The 21,449-nt window shown below is 39.9% G+C and overlaps 3 protein-coding genes across 7 annotated transcripts; 1 reads left to right on the top strand and 2 right to left on the bottom strand.

The window, feature by feature from the left end:
• Positions 1-1,026: 1,026 nt before the first annotated feature.
• aqp10a (aquaporin 10a) lies at positions 1,027-6,840 on the bottom strand. The gene is made up of 6 exons (XM_085177288.1): positions 6,651-6,840; positions 4,452-4,578; positions 3,947-4,084; positions 3,746-3,864; positions 3,453-3,670; positions 1,027-1,865 (listed from the first exon to the last, which is right to left on the bottom strand). Exons 1-6 carry the CDS (start codon positions 6,732-6,734, stop codon positions 1,682-1,684), a joined length of 870 nt encoding a protein of 289 aa, XP_085033414.1. The 5' UTR covers positions 6,735-6,840; the 3' UTR covers positions 1,027-1,681.
• A 1,133-nt stretch (positions 6,841-7,973) lies between these two features.
• LOC146508284 (uncharacterized) lies at positions 7,974-15,716 on the bottom strand. 5 transcript variants are annotated; one of them, XM_085177284.1, is made up of 8 exons: positions 13,952-15,393; positions 13,766-13,853; positions 10,772-13,557; positions 10,479-10,674; positions 10,115-10,213; positions 9,766-10,012; positions 9,549-9,665; positions 7,974-8,629 (listed from the first exon to the last, which is right to left on the bottom strand). In XM_085177284.1, exons 3-8 carry the CDS (start codon positions 13,195-13,197, stop codon positions 8,466-8,468), a joined length of 3,249 nt encoding a protein of 1,082 aa, XP_085033410.1. In that variant the 5' UTR covers positions 13,198-13,557; positions 13,766-13,853; positions 13,952-15,393; the 3' UTR covers positions 7,974-8,465. The 5 variants fall into 5 exon arrangements, with proteins under 5 accessions (XP_085033410.1, XP_085033411.1, XP_085033407.1 ...); XM_085177285.1 differs by lacking the exons at positions 13,766-13,853; positions 13,952-15,393 and adding an exon at positions 15,436-15,716; XM_085177281.1 differs by lacking the exon at positions 13,766-13,853 and having other exon boundaries at positions 14,565-15,393.
• A 732-nt stretch (positions 15,717-16,448) lies between these two features.
• ltap1 (lipid transport auxiliary protein 1) lies at positions 16,449-21,114 on the top strand. The gene is made up of 7 exons (XM_085177289.1): positions 16,449-16,746; positions 18,680-18,781; positions 18,861-18,969; positions 19,083-19,136; positions 19,232-19,398; positions 20,384-20,442; positions 20,555-21,114. Exons 1-7 carry the CDS (start codon positions 16,684-16,686, stop codon positions 20,769-20,771), a joined length of 771 nt encoding a protein of 256 aa, XP_085033415.1. The 5' UTR covers positions 16,449-16,683; the 3' UTR covers positions 20,772-21,114.
• Positions 21,115-21,449: the final 335 nt, after the last annotated feature.

A 21,449-nucleotide genomic window follows, 5' to 3' on the forward strand; every position in this document is an offset into this window, starting at 1 on the left:
CCAATTAGTTACATGAGGTTGTAAGCATTATTGTGAGTCCACTGAACTAAATTAAAACCAAGTAATTATTTTAAAAGTGACATTTACTTTAAATAAACGCCCGCAAAAAAACAAACCATCTACTCCGATGATATCCTGCCCCCCAGAAAGGAAAAACAAAACATAAAAACGATACCCCCCAAAATAAGTTAAAACATTCCACCGCACTGCTGCCAATAGTCAGTTTAATTCATTCACATGTGGGTACATACACTGCAAGCAAGTTGGGTGTCAGTCCTGCTAAGAATTAAAGATACGAGTCACCTGTAGCAGATTTAGGGAAAGACAAGTGTCAGAAAAAAAAGTTGGTTTGTCCTCACAATTGGCAATCCAAGTTTTTTTGTAGTACAACTCAAAAAAGAAAGAAAGAAAATTCAAAAGACAAGTAAAAAAAAAAAGTGTTTAAAAAAAACAAACATTTGAAACGGACATCAGTTTAATTTTTAAATTTTTAAATCTTAACAAACAACCAAACCCTTAATCTCACCACCCAAACGCCCAAAGACATGTTTAAAAAAAATAAACACTTGTCATCATTTGATCCAGCTCTAAAAGTCCTTTACCGTAGCACAAACTCACTCATGCCAGAGCGAGTCCATCGTCTCTTGGAGCTTCCACAGATGAGAGCTGCCTTGCCCTCCTCAGTGTGCTTTCAAGACTTCTCTGCCAATCACACAACAGAGAGCAGCAAACTTCCAGGTGGCACTCGTTACAAGATTTACAAATCACTGCACTCTATTCATTTTGCACAGAATCCCAACATGTTTTGGGAATGAGGGTTGTTTTCAATGCCATCAGCAAAAAACATTGAGGTAGCATAATTAATACACAACAGAACAAAGTGAAATGGAGAAGCAGCACAGACCATGAAGATTGTTCATGCTTTTTCCTCTGATCTCCTCCTAGATCCCTCAGTAGTTTGAAATGAGAATATATATATATATATATATATATATATATATATATATATATATATATATATATATATATATATATATATATTCTCTCTCTCTATGTATATAGATATCTCCTTTATGAGAGCACAGAAACCTAAACACACTGAAAAAAAACTTATCTACAGTGTCCCTCAAATACTACATGCATCTCTTGACAGACTAATGTATAACATTCATAATTATCATCAAGGGGAAACAGGACACGGGTTAAACAAAAAAAAACATAAAACAGGGGACTAAAACATAACAGAAAAAAAAATAAAAGTAAAACCTTTTCACAAATATTAAGTCATAGCTAAGCATGAATGTTTGGTGTTGTTTTCTATAAAAGTGAAATATTTGCAGGCTGAAATGCCAAAATGTGAATGCGTTAAAACAACAGAGGGGAGTAAAAATAGACCAGCCAGTGGACTAAGATGGATTTCACTGTTTAAATCTACATAGTCCTCTATATCTGATTTACAAAGAGGTGAACATGCTAGCAGTTTTCCCAGCTACAAAGTCAAAAAAGGACACACAGTGATTATTATACTAAACACACATTTCATTGTAAACAAACAGCTTTATCTTATGACTGACACATATCTCTGCTGGCTGTGTTTAAGGAGCAAACAGCTACATCATTTGAAAGAAGCTATTCCTTTTTGTTTTTTCTAACAGTAGAAAAGTAGTTTCAGCATTAAACTTTAAAAATTCACAGCCTTTAACTCATCTCCTTTTTTTCCAAGTTTTTCACTGATGGTGGAAATCCTCTCAAGTTGGTCTGGGTCAGGCAGCTGCCAGTCGATAAAGATGTGATACATCAAACTACCGAAAACGCCTCCAACAAGCGGAGCCACCAATGGTACCCAGAACCAGTAGTTGTAACACCTGCAGAACAAAGAGCAGCAGGACATCACGGTTAAAGAGTGAAGATTCATTATTTTTAACAGGTTTTACTTCGATAGAAGAATTTATCACAGTGAAAAAAAACCCAGAGAGTAGTATATTAAATATTTAAATATTAAACTTCACTCAGGGTTCTTTAGTCTAAGATCAGCGGTTTTTGTTTTGTAGGTCAACACCTTCCATCAAGATCATTTCCATAGAAAACCAGATCCGATTAATCTATCTGCAGCCATCAGCAGTGTTGTTCAAGTTACTTGAAAAAAGTAATTAGTGATTACTTCTCCAAAAAAAGTAATCCCGTTACTTTAATGATTACTTATTTTCAGAATTAATTAGTTACTTTTTAAAAAACATGATAAACAACCTGAATAGGTAATAAAGCAATAGGCCTTTCAGCCCAATTCTAGTTTTTTCTGCATACTCCATCATATAAAATGTAATCAAATGAAAGTCTCTTTATAAAAAATGTTTTAATCTTTTAACTTTATGCACATTGCATCTAGCAAGAATTAAATTATATGCAACAGTCTTTGACTTGAAGAAATTTGTTTAACATTTAAACTTATTTTCTGCATATTCCAGCATATAAGTAAAACTATTTTTTGTGTTTACACTCACTCTTTCAAAGAGATGCAAGTAAAACATAGCAGAAAATAAATAAAATCAAAGACTCAGTCGTCCTGTTGCTCTTTTTTCACCTGTTTAGCAGGAGCGGAGCAGGCGGAGGTTTGCCCGGTGCCACAGCGGTCATGCCAGTGGGAGGATCCGGGGGTTTCTCTGTGAATTTCACATTCCCGTGGCAGCGTGCTAGGGTACTTGCTCAGAAGTTTAGGGGGTTTTTTTCTTCTCACGCATTGTACAGCGGACGCTAATGTTTTTGTCACTTTTTACGTAATCAAACTCAAAGTAATGTCAGTGCTTCCACCCTCTATATATTATCCATGGTTGATCATTGATCTGCACACGTCCGTTACCACGAACATCGCACGCGCTTACATCATTGTCATGAGACACTCTCGCAAAAAAAAAAAAAAAAAAAAAATCACAGTCTAGTAACGCAGTGTGCTTATGGGAAAGTAACAGTAATCCAATTCCTTTTTTACAATAGTAATCCCTTCCTTTACTTGTTACTTGAAAGGGTAATCGCGTTATTGCGATCAGTAACATTTATTTCTGATACAGCTGAACAATAAGCTGAAAGGCCTGATAATAATTAATCAAGAAGCTATTAACTCAACTCAGATGAGATGAATTCCTCTTTGTCTGTTTAATAAAAGCCTTACATGTTGATCTTATGTTAAATTTGTGTTTCTCTTGGCCTGTTTTGGTGTTTTTCTGCCCATAGTGTTAAAACGCAGCTTTAAGTGTTTAAGACACTGCGCACTGAGCATTTGTGGAACCACACAGGTCACACAGGATCATAAGATTATAAAGAGAAAACAGCTGTTTCAAGGAAAAACCCTCAGGATAACTCTTCCATTGTCCAACAATCTTTGACATACTTTTGTGAAATTAAGACATAAACAAAGTTTAAATAAAACCAATAACTTAAGCAGATAAGATACTTACGTGAAGACCTCAGTCCCCCAGCCTGCAGCTAGGGTAAAGAGGCGAGGCCCCAGGTCCCGAGCAGGATTTATGGCAGCACCACAGTTAGCTGACATTGAAATGGAGATCCCCAGAACGACAGCTGCCACTACAACAGGAACCAGCTCAGAGGGAGCCGGGGTGTTCCTCTTTTCCTCCAAACCCAGGATACACAACAGCAACATGCCGGTGCCCACTACCTGAAATGTCAACTCATTACGTTAGGTACGGGAGCAGCTGTTAAAAGATCCAATCCTGATAATAATTATACTCACTTGGTCAAAGAAACTTCTGCCCACAGAAAGGTAGTCAGAGGGGTATGTGGCAAATATCGAGGCAGTCTCATTCTTGCCGTACACAGTCAACACTCCTCCACTAAAAGTCATTATGGCATCTGCGACCGAAACAGAGGTGTTGCAGGAAACAAAACAAACTAATTTTTTTATTTATATGTCACAAAAATTAAAAAGACAAACCATAGTAGACGAGATAGACAACCCCCGACGCCACGAAAGCCCCCACCACCTGGGAGAGGGAATAGGGCACGAGCCTCGACCAGGACACCTTCCCCAAAACACAGAAACTCAGGGTCACCGCTGGGTTCAGATGGGCACCTGCAGGGACGTAGGGTACATATTTAGAGAAGGATACAGGAAGGTGAAAGTTAAAAATGAAGGTAATTAGACACACTGGCAGGTGATCGTGTCTCTGATTATCTGTGTTATTGGTGCCATATAGTATCATATAACAGTGGATTGTCAAAGGTATAAGCCAAAGCAAACACTTTGCAAAAGAAAGTGGCTAATGCTTATTTGTAGAGAGCTCTGGTGATAAATTATGTGTACTCATTTAATAACTGCAATAAAAGTCATAATTACCTGAGGGATTTTAGACTGTGCAGAGCATATTGTAATGAGTTTAAATGTAATACTATGTAAAAAAAAATGTTAGTGCCCATTATGGATATCTTTAAATTCTTACCTGAGATGCCCTTGGTGAGATACATGGCTGACATAACACCCACAGAGAAGGCCATGTTGCCAGATAGAAACTGGCCTTTAGTCTCATTGCTGGTTTTTACTTGCGCAGCAGCAGCGCAGCCAAAGAACTTTATTGCAGATAAAGAGGACAGAGAAGGTGGAAGGTGCATGAGAAGTCAGAAGTTACTGCAAAACTCAGGTGAACAAAGAAACAAGATTTTCCACAGCTAAAAATCCCGACATCAAAACTAACTTAAATAGACGTAGAGGAAAGCACATGAGCAAATTTCAGTATATCTTTCTTGACTAACTTATTGATAAACAGAGACAAATTTGTTCTTGTTAAAGTGTAATTTAATGCCCTCCTCTTTAGACTTTGTAATGACCCGTGTTATCTGACGAGTTATCTGAATGACCATGTAAGGGACAGTATGGCTGTTACATTGGGATCTCACACACACACACACACACACACACACACACACACACACACACACACACACACACACACACACACACACACACACACACACACACACACACACACACACACACACACACACACACACACACACACACACACACACACGCACAGCTGTGTAAACCAACTATAAATAACTAATCTAAACTTATATACATAAAATACAGAAATGAAATGAGGTGGAATGAATACTACAGAATGTACATAAGGTGCAGTTGCAGTCTGGCAGTGGGAGCAGTGTGACAGGTCAACTGTTTAGAAGGGAGATGGTGAGGGGAAAGAAACTGTTCCTATGTCCGGTGGTCCTGGTCTGCAGGCTTCTGTACCGTCTGCCAGATGGCAGCAGATAAAAAAGTCTGTGTCCAGGGTGTGAGGGGTCTGTGATGATTTTCCCTGCCCGTTTCCTTGGTTCTTGAGATGAGAAGATGTAGATAATTGTGTAAGCTGCAAAATCTATATAACTTATTTTTAATATTTTTCTTAATTTTAATCTTTTTAATATTTGATATACAAGCATAAATTATTGTAATCTGTTCTAACTATAGGCAAAGTTCCCAATAAAATCTCAGTAGAGATTCTGCAGTCAGGTGAAAGCTGTTTTAGACATGTGGCACAATTAAGGGTTATTAATTTCAACTCATATGGATTGTGCTTTCTTTAAATGCATTACGTCAATTTATGTATCTAACTTCATACGCCTACATTTTTCAGATTAGTTCATTTATGTCTTGCAGAGCTGACTTTGATTCTTACAGAAAACAAACATGCTTGAGATAAGACTGAGAACACCTTATAAATCCCATTCTAGGAAGCAATTTTTTTTTTATTTTTAAGAAAATTACCTTCACTTGGTTTCAGCCTTAGTTTTAGTGATACATGTAAAGTCATGTGACAAGTTTTCACAGAACAGGTTCTGCAGTACTGTGTAAAACTGAAAGCTCCCAGTCTTTCAGTAGCGTGTGAGCCAGCTTTATCAGCAATAACTTGAAGTAATAATTTTCCATGACTATTGGTCATCAGTTTATGAGTCTCCCACATCATTGTGGAGGATTTTTCCCCAGCCATTAAAATATTGCTTCAGCTCATTGTGATTTGTGGGTATTTGTTTATGCACAGCTCTCTTAAGGTCTCACAACAGCTTGAGGTCTGCACTTTGATTTGAAATTGCAGCATGTTGATCATTTTGATTTTCAGTCATTCTGCTGTAGATTTGCTGCTGTGCTGGGATCATTGCCCATTTGCTTGAACTGTTGAGCAGGTGGCCTCACATTTGACTCTAGAATACTTTGGTATACACAGGACCTTGTGATCTACTCATTGACTGTAGGTGCTCAGGTCCTGTGCCTGCAAAATAACCCAAATCATCCGATACAGTGGCAAAAACAATTTTAATCTGATGCTATTATGTAATTTCATTTTTTTTCTTGAGTTGTTTGATTCCGTAAACATTTAGTCAATGTGAGGGTATAAAATCAAACTCAAGCTACTTACACGTTTTTCGCATAAATTTAGAAAATTAAAAAATAATAAACCTGAAAATTAAATTCTTAGACTGGATCTGGAAAAAATGTCCAGGGTTTGGGATATGCATATACACATTTCAACTCTTCTTTCTCTAAACTGTTTTCCAGCTTTGATTTTTTTTTTAAAACCCCCGTTTGATTGATTCATTTTCTCCTTTTGATTTTGAAAATTACAATCCAACTCAAAGTTACTCACCATTAAGACGAAAGTTCCCAAAAATTCGGCCATGCACTCTCGCACGAGGGGACACCTCACCCTCATTGCACGTAGCTTCAACATAGCCGGAGTGAAATGAAAGGCCTCCTCTTATCTCCCCCCGCTGAGCACAGTGGCAACTGAGTGCTTCTGTCACTGTATCCCACAGCCCCCCTACCCTCTACCTACAGCTCTCTATTCACAGCTGGACAAACACTAGTCGTTTACTCGGTCGTCTCACCTCACGATTGGCCAGCGCAGTGAGCGTAATTGGCCCAGCTGGTAAAGACTGATACATAAACAGACACCATAAAGCCAAGAGATATTACTTAATACAGATACCAGTTGACTACTCGGAAGAAGCCACCGAGATAGTTTTATGACAAAGTGTGTGTGTATAAAATGTGTGTGTATGTGTGTGTGTGAATAGTGTTTTACGCATTTCCCTAACAAAGGAAAGCTCCTCGAGGCTCGACTCTTAGGGGGTTGGTAAAAAAGGCATCCAACCTGAATAAAGCGACCAAATTAAGCGAAGCTGTCCGCTGTGGCGACTCCACGTGAATAAGGGAGCAGATAAAAGTCGCTTCTGTGTACTGAAGCACTGCTTTAATTTGGCTTTTAACCTTTAGAAATACCATAAAAATTAAAAACAAACAAAAAAATATATAAATATGCTTTGTGCACGAACGTAAAGTAATGAGGAATATTCTTTTGGAGAAGAAAGCTTCGTGTTTACATTCAGCTAAAGCAAGTTTCTAAGTGTGTTTATATACAAGAAAACCAAGTATCGTTAAAGGGAACATTATCAGTTAGCATGAAATGACGGCTAAAATCGGTCTCCAAAATATGTCAAATGGTTATTTATCAGGATTGGGATTGGATTGTCAAATCTATTAATTTATTCTATCACGGATTTCCACAATAAAAGCACAAATTGTTGACGATAGAAGCCCCTCTCATCATCGCTGTGATGCATGTCACTTTAACCTGTGTTACTGAACTCTGGACTCTCAGAAGATTATATAAGCTAAATATTTGCTGTATTATTGCTGATAATATCCAGAGTGGCACGTATTCAAGGCAGTAACATGGGATGAGGATTTGATAAGATATAAAACATATAACTGCCATGAGAGATTGTCGTGTTAACCTTTTCTTATCAAATTATCTGAGAAATCTCTCCAAAACAGAAACCTTGACTTTGTGATGGGAGGCTGTAAAAGACACATAGGGATGAGGTATTATCTTGTGTTCACTTTTATTAATGTTTAAAAGGAAAGATACCTTTAACCCCGATCTAAATGAAGACGAATTACTCCCTCTGCTGGTTGTAATAATAACAAACATCAATTTGTTAGCTTTTATTAAAAACAAATATAAAGTCTCAATGGAAAAGTTATTAACTATTAACAGTATAGTACAACATCGTTTTTCACTTACAGGTACCAAATGATCTGTTTTGAACTGATCGATCTATCTGTTACAAATGTTGGTTGATTTGATGCATGTAGGAGCCACAATTACTCAATGATTCAGCTGATATAGAGGTTTGCCAGGCCTTGAGGTAGATGTAATCCTGTTAAAAAAGAGCATGTAAGAAAAATATACACCCTTGACCTGGTCTCCAAGCTTATTTTTCTTTTTCTTTAGGATATTATAGTTATTATACTGCCTGTACATAAACACATTTTGAACTATATCATGTCCAGATTTCAAGTTCTTGCCCACTGAAGGAGATACGGTCTCTCATAGATAGCGTTTATGTTTTTGGTCCATCCCCTTAATCTTACAAGGAGTAAACTGCTTCCTTAATCTTCATGTTTCTGGATGCTTATGGGAGCGACGTAGCACCACATCCACAGGCCCAGGAGGAAGTGCTCTGATCAAAGTCCAGGCTTCTAAGCGCCTCATCCCCACCACGCTTGTCCCTTGGACTTCTAGGACCTCATCACCGGGATATACCATGTCAACAGGACCTCCTGAGGGTGGAAAGAGGGAAAACAAGTAATCAGTAACGGTTTCTCTGAATGGGAACATTCTCCCTCCCATCATCCCCAACCAGGTGGATATCTGCCTCTCCCTGACACCTGCTCTGCTGGAGGTTTCTTCCTGTTAAAAGGAAGTTTTTCTTTCCCTCTGTCCCCAAGTACTTGCTCATAGAAGGTCGTCTGCTATAATTGTCTGCGGTTTCTCTGTATTATTGTAAAATGTTTAACTTACAATGTATAACAAGAATCTTAAGATGACTGTTATTGTGATTTGGCCCTATATAAATAAAAATGAACTGAATTAAATAAATAGCCGAAAATCTACATTAATGTCAAATTTTAACTTTATGCTGCCATAAAAGTTCATATAGTAAACATATAATATTTAGAACTGAATCTTAAATGGTTCTTTATGATGCTGTTTTCTTTAGTTATGAAGAAATAATGCACCACATCAGATCACCAAGTACTGTATAACTTTAAGGTATTTGAGTATTTCTGTATTGTTTTCATTTATTGTATTTATTCTACAACTCATGTCAAGAGTAAATACTGCATTTCATACACTACAGCCAAGGTAAAAAAAATATTTTGACTTTAAATACAGTAAATTAGTTAGTTATTTCCGATATGAAAAGCCAAAGTTTTAACAGTCAAATTGTGTAACAATATAACCCTATATATGGTCATGCTCTATTGTGAGTGCTTTTCTTCTGCTGGAGTTGGACCTTCTCCCTCCTGTCACAAGGCAAGAGATGGGGTAGACCCTGCACAGGTTGCCAGTCAGTCTAACACACAGAGAGTGATAACTATCATTACCTATGATCAATTTTTGAAGGCCAATAACCCTAACATCCATGACTTGGGGCAGAGTTTCATGCATGACTTTGGGCAGAGGTTTGGTTTTTACCTTGGAAGATTTTCTGGACGGTGAGTGGTCTGTTCCCCAGACTGGAGCCTTCACCTCCCTCCAGACTGAAGCCCAGATCCCGGCTGTTTTTCTGCAGTTGCACACATACTGTTTGACCTAAGAGGAGGGGAAAACACAAATAAAATATCTCATTTTCAGTTCAAGATTAGGAACATCATTACCAGATCTTTGTTAAAGCAGTACCTCTAATACTGACCTGTCTCATACTGTTCCGGTGTTTGTCCCTGACTATTTCCCTCTTCTCCTTTCTTAGAGCTGTCTATGATGCCCCCCCTCCTCACCACCACAACTACCATATCCTTCGCCTTTGCCCTTCTTAAAACCCTCAAGGCTTCCCAGTGGGCACTCCCAGATAGTGCTGTGCCATTGATGGATAAAACCTGGTCACCTTCCTTTATAGAGCCTTGCTTGGCTGCAACACCGGAGTGAAATACTTTGTGAACCTGAGCAGAGGACAAAAGAAAAGAAGAAGAAAAAACATAAAAATACTGCAGACACACATTTGAATATTTGCCAAGTCGAAGCAGGAAGTAGAATTTTCTCACAGTGATGGGCTTGTTTTGGTCCTCGCCTCCTGCCAAACTGAAGCCTAGTCCGACTCCCACGTCTTTATGGAGAACCACTACCTGCACATCATCATAGTCCTGAGGGAAACAAAAGGATGTCAAAATGTTCTTGGTATATTGGGCTTCAGGTGCTCAGAATTGAACATTTTTTGTCCTTTTTAAACTCAATTCAGTCGGTACATGACCTACAATATTAACATTACATGTAAAGTGCCTAGGGAAAGCCTTATCTAGATGGAGGTTACTGGACCAGTGAACTGACCACCGCAACCACAGCCACAAAAATATCAAACAACTGATCATTAAAACCTTTCAAAAGGTTTTAACTTCATGCTGTTTTTACCTGCAGGGCATCGTCCCCCAGGTTCCTCACTTCCTCTACAAGCTTGTCGAGCTCCTCAGCGGGCATCACAGACACACAGGAAAACACTGACATATCTGAGCTCATTGAAGCGGTACGCTGGTTTGTTGACTGCCAGTCATCGCTGTCATTCTCTGAATCGTAGTCAGCTCCAGCAAAGTTACACAGGTCCGAAAGACTACAAGAAGGAAAATAAAATGTTTTAGGGGTAAAATTAATTATCTGCTTCAATGAGCAACTCCATTAAACCAGAAATAAACAAGCACGGTACGCACGTGACAGAGAAGCTCCTGCGATCTGACTGACTCATATTGCTGGTGATGGTAACCGAGGACTCTCCTGAGTCTGAATCATAGTTTGAATCGTCATCTTTTTGGGTGCTTTCATCATCATCAACATCCTCATCATCACTAAAGACTTTCAAATCTGGGTTCAAACCAGCTATCCAAGCATTCAGGTCCAATAACCGTTTCTTGCCTTTCTGGGGTGTTGTTTGGATGTCTGGGGAGATGACATCTTGAAGGTTGTTGTCAGAAGATGTGGGAAGAGCACGAGGAGAAGAGTCTGGATCTTTTGCTGGACATGTGAAGACGGGAGGGCTTTTGTTGTCACTGTCGGCAGTGGGAGTGACATCCCCCAGCTGTGCCACAGGTGAAGTAGTCAGTAAATAGCTAGGGCTGTTTGTTGGAGTCTGTTCATCATCACTAACTGGTGAAGTAATATCAGAGTGTGACCTTTCCTTGTGTGAAGGGTCACAGGGTGGTAGTAGGGTTGGTGTACTGCTGCCTGTCACGTCTCTCTCACTTGCCTCTTCAGGGCTTGAGGCTTTGGAGAAATCTGTCTCGTCTGTGCCAAGCTTTCCACTTACAGCTCTGTCACTTTTGTGAGGCATTTCTTGGGTAGTCTTGAGTCCGGACAATTTTAAATCATCAGTAGAGTCTGTTTTTCTTTTCTGATCCAAGTCATTTAGTCCTGTCTGTTCCTTCTCTATTCTTAGTCCAATTTCATCCACTGATAAATTTCTGTCAGGCCAAACCTTCTTTACTGTTCCCATAATTTTGTCTTCACTTTTATCTTGTGCCTCCCCTTCATCTTGGAGTCCTGCCCACTTTTTCCTTAGCTCATTTATTTCTTTTGCAGACCCGCTCTTCTTCACTCCTTCATGTCCCCTGCTGACTTGTGCTGGTACAGAAAAGGTACGTCTGGGTATTTGGACTTGGCCTGTCGCAAAACTCTGAGTTCGCTGTGTCAGAGCCTCAAACTGGTTGATCTTATTTCTAACACTGGCTGCTGAGGAGACAGACAGAGCCTTCTTTCTCTCTGCTGTTTTCACATTGGTTTTCTGCGGATTCGTCTCAAATACATCCTCATAAGCATTGCCACCCTTCAATTCCATTATTTGATCTGGTCCATCAACATTTCTAGTCCTGTCTCTCAACATCCCACTTATTACATTAGTTTCACTCTTTTCCTCTCCGTTGTTTGCAGAGCTCTCATCTTTGCTTTTGTCTCTGAGTTCAGATGTCTCTCTGAAAGAATCTGGTGTCTCTTCTAACAAAGTTTTTGGCTGTGCGTTTGCCCTTGCAGATCTAATCTGTGCAGCTATACTGGACCTACTCCTGGCTCTATCCAGGGACCTTGTACCTGTTTCCACAAAACCCTTGCCCCAATTAACTCCACTTTCCTCTGAATACCTTCCCTGCATCCACCCTCCTGGTGAGCTATCTCTGGTTATGCTTGCCCCAGATGAAAATGAAGTCTCAAACCCTGAGGCATTGGCATCTTTTTGTGTCCAGAGTGAAAGTCCACTTTTCACCCCACTATCGCTGTCCTTCGAGAAGAAACTCATAGGGAAGGTGCCCCCTGCTGTCTTCTCATGAGGCTTTTGCTGCTGTGAAATGAGGGATTCTGTTGATGATTCAGAGTTATTAGAGGAATCCCTATTTTTGTAGTCATCCGTTTTACCAAAACCAGTAGGTCCAAAGAGTTTCTCTATCCGCTCCGTTATACTTTGGCCACTTTTGGGCCCCAATGAAGCAGATGTCTCCGTGTACCTAGAGTTAGATCCAGACAGGGATCTTAACCTGGTAGGGAGAGTCTTACCCCTACTGCTCCTTTCCAAAAGCTCGCTTCTCTCTTGAAGATTACTTACACCTACAGAATTAAAGGCCTTTAGTGATGAAATCCTGTCCATGACGCTGCCTTCAATTTGTGTCCTCCTTCCCTCCAAAGCTCCAGCATATTTACTGGTGTCCCCCTTATTGTTGTTGGACAGCTGAGAAAAGTCAGCTATGGTATTGGGATCAGGTGTTCTAGCGCCTGTTTTGAAATCTAAACTCTTACTTCTGCTTGTAAGGTTGGATCCCCTCCACGCCGATCTTCCCTGGCTTTCAAATGCAGGGTTTTCTCTTCTGTCAGTGCCAAACTCTGGGATCGTTCTGTTTGTGCTGACGCTGCTGCCACTCCTAGTCCTGGTTTCACATCCAGTGACTGTGTCGTCATCCTTATTTGTACCGTTTGTGTTGGTGTGTGTCCTATATCGTTCTCTTTCTGCAACTTCTCCTATGCCCTCCCGTTTCCTGACACCTGAGCTGCGAGAGAGACTGTATGTGGGAGAGTTAGCTGAGCGGATGGTGAATTTCACCCCTGTCCTCTGCTTGCCATACTCACTCTGTGAAGCGGGCAGCAGAGACGAGTCCATTGTCTGAGAGTAAACAAAGTTAATGACCTCCTGTCAAATGCCAGATCCCAAAAAAAGAGCGGAAGAGTGAACTTGATATTTTCTGGGAGTCCAAGCGACTGTCTTTTAGATTGCACTCTGGAAGCGGTTCATCTAGGAGGCTCTCGTTTTGGGCGTGTAAAAAACAAATAGTGTCACAGTTACAATCCTCTCATTAGATTCTTCCATAGACAGACATCCTCAGTGCAGTGCAGTTTGATATTCCTAATTGTGCTCTGGTTTTTGCGGCCTGGAAGTGGTGACTCCACTGGCTCTTCTTCTTGTTTTGACCACAGGAGACTCCAGTTCCCCAGCTCGACCTCACTGAACAGCTCCCATTGCCTGCCAAGCATAAAAATGCACAAAATTTTATTCTCAGAATGGATTGGACTGGAATGTAGAGATGTGGATTGTGGTCACTTTGGCCACTTGGAATGGTCAACAATATCTCACAGTGTTAGAGGACAGGAAACAGAAAATGTGGAGACTGATTCGGGTAGAAAGCATTAACAAATGTTAGAAATTGGATCAAAACTAAACAACAACTCACTTAAAAACCTCTGCCACCAAGCTCATTTTGCAACATGTTCTTGCTGTCCTCTCCCTGACGCACAGTATGACTCAGATAGTGTTCTCTGCTGTACACACGTATGAGACACCATGTTTACATAGGCAACATACTTGAAGTTACCTGTCAGCATCAGCTAAACCTGAACCAAAAACTGGTAAAACTCACCTAACAGCAATCCACTCAGCAAAAGCAATCTCTGCAGCATGTATCGGTCTCGTGGTCAAAGAGAGACAGCAGCTTGTTCAAATCGAACGGTCATAAGAGCACACATTTACTTTGATTTAAATACAGCCTGCAGATAACATTACTGAGGGGTAATGACTCATCATGGTTATCTGTGTGTACAGCCAATGAAAACAATGATAACCGTCTTTGATCGCTAATCAAGTCTGAATGAAGATCTAATCATTCATAATGTCATTAAGGATAAATTCTGCAAGCTGATGGTTTCCTGTAATTATATATCATAAGAGTAGATTTACAGTATGCAGTGCTTTGTTTAGTTTAGGCTACAGCATGGCACTTCCAGGCAGTCACTGGAGGTGCTTTCCAGTGCAGGTGAGCCTGAGAGTCAGTTTACAGAAACACCTGTTATATTTTGCCCCATCTGCGTAACCAGGGCAACACATAGTCATTCACTTTAAACTCCCCTTTGAACCGAAAGAAGGAAACAATTGCACCCTTACATCAAATGAAAATACACACATTTACTCAATGACACAGTTACAAATTAGCCAACTAAAAGTCCGCTCCTATATTCACAAAACAGGTACCTTACCTCCTTTAAGTGTGTTTTCTGTACTTGTCCTGGGTCATTGTGTTAACTCGGATTCGTAATGAAGACATCGCCATGTAATGACATCAGCTCCTCACTCCTGACTGCCCTTCTCTCACTCTTTGTCTGCTTCTCTTTCCATCAGCTTTGCATGATAGAGTGTGTACAGTGACGCAAACCTGCCACACTGGTTTGTCCTCTCTCCTTTTCTTCCTCCCTGTGTCTCTCTGTCTTTCTCTCTCCTCCCCCTCCTATTGTTGTTCTCTCCCTCTTTTCCTTATTCTCACAGGGTAACATTCCTGACTGAGGTTCAATGTGTCACCCTTCAAACGCCTCGATAGGGAATGCACACACACACACACATTTACCTACGTTTAAACACACACCCCACTAATCATTTGATATGAACATCTTTTATAGCTTTAGGGAGATGAGATACAGATATTGTGTGAAACGGTACAAGCATGACATTTCCTAAAACAAGGCTGTAATGTCACCCCACCTCAGGCAAACCCGAGTCCAATCATCTGGGCTGAGCAGGTATCAAAATACATAATAACAGAGCACCTTTAATTGGGTCCAGAGATTACAAAGAGCCAGGAATACTAGCAGGGATAAATATTGCCATAAGAACACATCTCATATGTCATCTGTTCAACAAAACAGAGCTTCACTCCACACACACACACACTTGGTGAGAGTCAGTGGGTTTGTAATGCTGACTAAAGGGAAAAATATCTGCAATTGCTGATAATTTTTGTTCTCACAGAACAAGCTGTTTGTGGGAACAAAAAGCCTTTTTATTACAAATTTTAAAACAAAGGGAAGCATACATAAATGTATAAAATCATTAAAAAAAAACGCAGCTACTTACAGTTTTGTTTTTCATGAAGAGGCTATCTACTTACTGCCGCCTTTTTGCATGCACCTGTGACTGTTACTTGTCTTCCGTTGAGACAGAGGAAACTGTGGTTACCACGCTAGCTTGCTGCACAACTAAATAAGAGAAGTCTTGATGTTTATGTGTGCCTGCTGAAATAAATAACTTACATACACAGACCCTGGGATAAGAATTAGGACCATAATGATCCAATCAATTACCAGCCTTCCGGACAGAGGGCTGGTAGCTTGCATAGTGCCTCTCAGGACAAAGATAAGTGTGTGAGTAGGGGTAAATAGCCCCATGCAACTCCACAGACACCCACCCTTGTTCCAGACAGAAGAATAGCACCCACTGTCTCTGCAGGATGGATGCAAATAACAGTTCAGCTCACACAGACACACACTAGTGCTTGAAATTCATTCTTTAGGGTGTAGGACTGACAGACTGTGTGTTGCAGAAGCATTGTGGGAAAGGACAATGTATTTTATAAGTAGGTCATACGACGTTTAGTGTCAGGGAAGATAGAAATGTAATATGAAGAAGGAGAAAAATCTAGAAGCTGAAAGCTGGAGATGGAGATGACTTGAATTGACAAAGCATTTCAGTTTTTATTTTTATTTTTATGATTTGTCTGATATTGAGTTCCTTTCAAAAAAGTAAATTTTAGTGAAGAAATAATGAAGGTAACAAAGAAGAGGGTATTTTTTCAAACAGAAGAGGACAGAGAAAAAGGGGAGAAGATGACAATAAAGACTTTAAATATCCAGTCTTATAAGTTTTTGTTTTTGGGGAAGAAAAATAGAAACACATTGCTGAACTTCCTTTATTATAAAAGAAGAACAGGCGTTTTTTTCTCCTATTTACATGTGTGAAGCAATGACTCTGTTATACAGTCATTGCAGTAAAGTAGCATCCGTAAATATATAGTTTAAAAAATTAATAAATACATGCACACACAATAGGGGCAACGTCAGACCTGACGTCACCCCTGTCCGTACCGGTCACGTGACTACCGCGGAAGTCAACAAATCAGGCAGCGAAATGTAGCAACAAGCACTTTAGTCCGCTCAACTTCCCCGTTTTTGTCTTTTGTTCCTTTAATGTCGGCTGCTTGCGGTTTGAAAACGCCTTCTTAAATGAGACACGTACCGGGCACTGGACGCACTTTGAATCGACATTTATCCAGTTAGTTCAGTTAAAATAACAACAAAGTAAAAAGAAAACCGGCAGATCTTCAAAATGTTTAACGACTCGCTTCCTTCGAGAATTAACGTGGTGCTTGTGATGGCCTATGGCAGTCTGGTGAGTTTGTTTAACGTTGTTTGTGCTGGTTTAATTCAAACTGGTCCCGGGTTACAGAGGTAATCGCGATGCTTGGACAGGTGCCTCATTCCTCATCAGAGGCTTGCAGTGGTTGATACTTTATCCAAAGACTCATTTCTACTTGATAATCTGCTGTTAAACACAAATAAAGCTGTTATTACAAGTTTGAACACCTGGATCCCTCAACCATGTTGTACTCAACTGAAAGGTACTAATAGTGTGTAAAATCTGTTTAATAAATATCACTGCAACCCAATTTCTCCTCTGGTGCCTGTAGTTGGGCGATTAATCATAATAACATTCATAATTATTGTAATGTTTAAAAAATGTCGACACTACACTGTGTGATTTAACGATTTAGAGTGATGACTGACAACATTTACCCTTTGGAGGTGTCACAACCTGGCTCAGGGACTGTGGCAAAGAAATGAAGACAACAAAAAACAAACAAAACAATTTATTTATAAAACCACAATTAACCAATGGAGCATACTGCAGGGCCCAGGCGTGACTCATGTTAATGGAATTTAATTTATATAGCATGTTTAAGTTAAACATAAAAACATATGTCGGTTTAAGATGTCTTAAGGCAGTGAAAACAGCAAAATAAATGTTTACAATGAGGTAAAATACAAGTTAATGTACATGTGCATGCACACACTCACACACACACAGCTATTGAGTGGAAGCGTCTGAGAATAAAAAGATTTTGTGTCTGTTGTTGACTGTATGCACAGATGTCATTCACCTCAGATCAGCAGGCAGCTTGTTCCAAAGAACAGCGTGATAGTAACTCAAAGCACCCTCATGTTCTCAGCACACTTAGATCTAATTCTGGGAACATTTAAAAGATCTGCACCTGATGACCTGAGAGGTCTTTTTTTTAACTGACTTTATTTGAAAAGGCACCATGTACAATATTAACATAAATGTTACCATGTGATGCATTGTTCCAGAAATATCCTAAAGCTAATTTGCATCTGCTGTCCCTTCAGTGGTTTAGTGACTGTTTCCCAAGCTTGTTTCTAACATATAGTTTAACATATGACAAAGAATCATGGCATGCATGAAGGTCTTACCAGCTTCTACTGAGAGGCAGACTCTAATGTCCCTCGGGCTTTATCAGATTATATGTAATAGTTTTGATCAATTGCTTTATATTAGACTTAAAACTGAAATTTAAATCATACCCAGATATTCAAACTCACTCACAATTTCAGTCTTCTAACCCTTAGTGAAAGTTTCTGGTCTGAAAAGACCTTCCTTTATTCTTACTTGTATTAAGAGTAAGACAGGACTTGTCAAACCCCTCCATGATCCTTTGCATTGCGATTGTTAATTTATTCGCCAAAAGCTTTGCAGTTTTTGCATGTGTATATGTGACAGTATCATCTGCATACATTTGCATATTACTGACATGAGCCACTTGTAGAAGGTCACTGATGTAGATAAAAAAAACCAGTACAAACCATATCCACGCTGCAGACTGTGCCATTATTGTCCTCTTCAAACACATAAAATGAAATCACCTGATTGCAGCACAAGTGCAAGTGGAACCGGTAAGAGGGAGTGATAGGCAGGCAGACTAACAATTCCAAGGAGTTGGACTACTGGGTCATTAATCGAGAACGGGTTATTGTAGAAAACTGGTTCTTGATATTGATATTCTCGATATTGGTCCAAACCAAATATTTCTGTTTAGTTCTAAAGAATATGCTGCCATTTACCCTCAATTTAGCCCCTACACAACAAAACAATGAAACAAAGACACATTTAACCCTAGGACTTGCATTTATTTACACTATATGGACAAAAAACAGTGCCACCTACAGGAGCTGCTTGGCCATGGAAATAATGTTTTTTTAAAAAAAGGGAAACTCAGACATCCATCTAACATTTAACTTTCTTTCAGATTTTTGTCTTGCTGTTCATCTTTGTCAAAAGACAAATTATGCGACTTGCCATGAAGTCTCGAAGAGGACCACATGTACCCCTTGGCCACAACGCACCAAAGGTTAAACGCACACTGTTATAATGCAAGTGTGTTCCGATGTTTTTTGTGTTTGTGCTGAAGAATTGTGTCTTTGTTCCAGGAGCTGAGACAAGAAATTGAAGCCAAGCTGAACCTGGTCCAGAAAATCCACTTTGAGCCTCGTCTGCTGTCTCCAGATGATGACCGGTTAATGCAGAGAGAACAGTCTGGTAAGAGGAGCAAACAAACACACACATAACACGCACCACTCCTGAAGCTATTCATGTAAATAGTTTCCATGCCCGTGCACTAAGTAGTCTGTGTGTGTGTGCACATGTTCCAGGTTCCTGTGACTATTTGTATAGAATGAAAGCACTTGATGCCATCAGAGATGCCGGTAAGCTTCTCTGTTACAGTTTGTTTTGTTTTGCCATGAATCCAGATTAATTCCTCCTGACTGCTACAGCAACATCTTCAACTGTTTGTCATTAGATTTTCCTTTTCGTGAACTTGGAGGAACGTCCACCGCTGTTACTGGAAAAAGATTTCGGACCTGGCTTCTGCAGCTACGAAATTCCCACTGCATATTCAGAGAAAACCAGAGCTCTGTCATCGACATGGTGCTAGATGGCTACAATAAAGCTCGTCATGGGGCAGAGGTCAGCATTTTCTCAGACCGTCCACAGCTCAGTCCTCTCTTATTTACTCACTGACTCAAGTACCAGGTTGGACCCCCTTTGTCTTCAGAACTGCCTTCATTAGTTCTTTATGGCTCAGATTCAACAAGGTGCTGGAAACATTCCCCAGAGACTTTGGTCCAGTTTGACAAAATAGCATCACAGAGTTGCTGCAGATTTGTTGGCTGCACATCCATTACAGCACGTTCTAACCTTGCCATTCAAATGTCACAGGAGAAACAGAGGCTTATCAGACCAGGCAACATTTTATGTTCTGTTTTCTGATATTAATGAGCATGTGGGAGTTGTAGTCTCAGTTTCCTGTTCTTAGCTGACAGCAGGGAGACCCAATCCGGTTTTCTGCTTGACAGTTTCAACGTGTTTTGCTTTCAGAGATGCTTCTCTGCATACTTTGGCTTGTAACAACAGCTTATTTGAGTTCTCCTCTGACATAATTTGCTCAGAGAACTGCCGCTCTCTAGATATTTTCTCTTTTTCAGACGATTCTCTGTAAAACCTACAGATAGTCATGTGGGTACATAATTAGAGTTTCTGCCATGTAATTTGATGATGAGAGTTGTCTTGACATGTAGCTGAATGGATGTACCCAATAAACTGCCTGGTGAGTGTATATCATCATCATCATCACATGAACAAACAGTTCCATATTGACCTTCCAGTGGGCTCCCAGTTTGTGTTGTAGTTCCAATGCACTTGATGTCATTTTGTTTGCTAATTCTTGTGCTTTTTCTTAAATAAAAAATGTATGGGGTCTTTAACAGTAGTGCTTTTTGTAACATACTGTGAAGCCCAAGGTATAAAGCTATATTATCCATAAGATTTAAGTTTTCTCCGTATTGCCCAGCATGGCAGTGAAAATTTGACAAATCTTTAGGGCACTTAAAGATTTTATTCTGGTTTCAGTATCAAATCACTGATCTTGATGTTTTCCTGCTTTTGTCTTCAGGCTTTTGGTGAAGCAGAATTTTTGAAGTACCAGGAAGCCCTAACAAAACTGGCCTCCATGTAAGAAAACACAGCCAAGCCTCACGCTGCTCCCTTACAGCTTTTCCTTTAATCCCAGCATGGAATGTTAATAAGGCAGCGGGAACAATTGGTTCTCCTTGTATTGTTTCAGAGTGAAGTCTCAGAGCAGCAGCACTTTAAGTCAGCACCATCAGTCTGCAGCCAGAGACCTGACCGGCACCACAGAACCTGCAAGCACCTCCTCTCCCTCTCCGACCCAACCCACCTACCTCTCATCTACAATGCAGCAGCGCAGCAAGAGGTCCAGACACTTCCTGGAGCTGAAGAACTTCAAAGACAACTACAACACTCTAGACAGTACGCTCTGAAAATGAGCCCGTCCAACAGAAGGTCAAGGACAAGGCAGCGCTGCCAGTGATTACGGAGCCTGAAGTCTCAGAGTGAAAAGACAAAAACACTGCCTTCATACTCTAACATGTATTGCCTTGTTTACACTGTAGTGCATATCAGATTACTGTTACAGTGCTCTTTACCAAGTGTAGCTTATGCATATTATTGCATGTATGTATTATTGCATGTATGCGTGCTATATGCGTGGGTAGAATGACTCTAACCGACTATAGTAAGTAGGTTTGATTTGACCAAAACAAATCCAGAGCTATTAGGCTATGCAACAGCATAAGACAATCAGTATTTATTGCACAATGTAAACACCTATGCAGACTTGCTGAAAATAACCAACTGTTTTAAAATGTTAATAGTTACATTTTCAGAGAAAACCAGCATTAATTGTTGCTTAGTGAGAAAGAAATCTGCTGTTGATGTCACTTATGTTTACACGTACATCTTTGCTGTCTTTTGTTGCAGTGAATTTGGCAACTTTGTTTTTTAAGTCTTGATCATTTTTTTACAGAAGCCATAGTGCTACTTGTTTTCAGGAACTGTGATTAATAAGTGCATTTTTAAAAAAAAATCAGTTATCTCAGCGCAATGTGAATTAACAGTATTTTCAGTGTATTGATGTATTTTAAATGTGGGAACTCTGT

This window comes from Neolamprologus multifasciatus, chromosome 11, assembly GCF_963576455.1.
Source record: "Neolamprologus multifasciatus chromosome 11, fNeoMul1.2, whole genome shotgun sequence".
Taxonomy (NCBI): Eukaryota; Metazoa; Chordata; class Actinopteri; order Cichliformes; family Cichlidae; genus Neolamprologus; species Neolamprologus multifasciatus.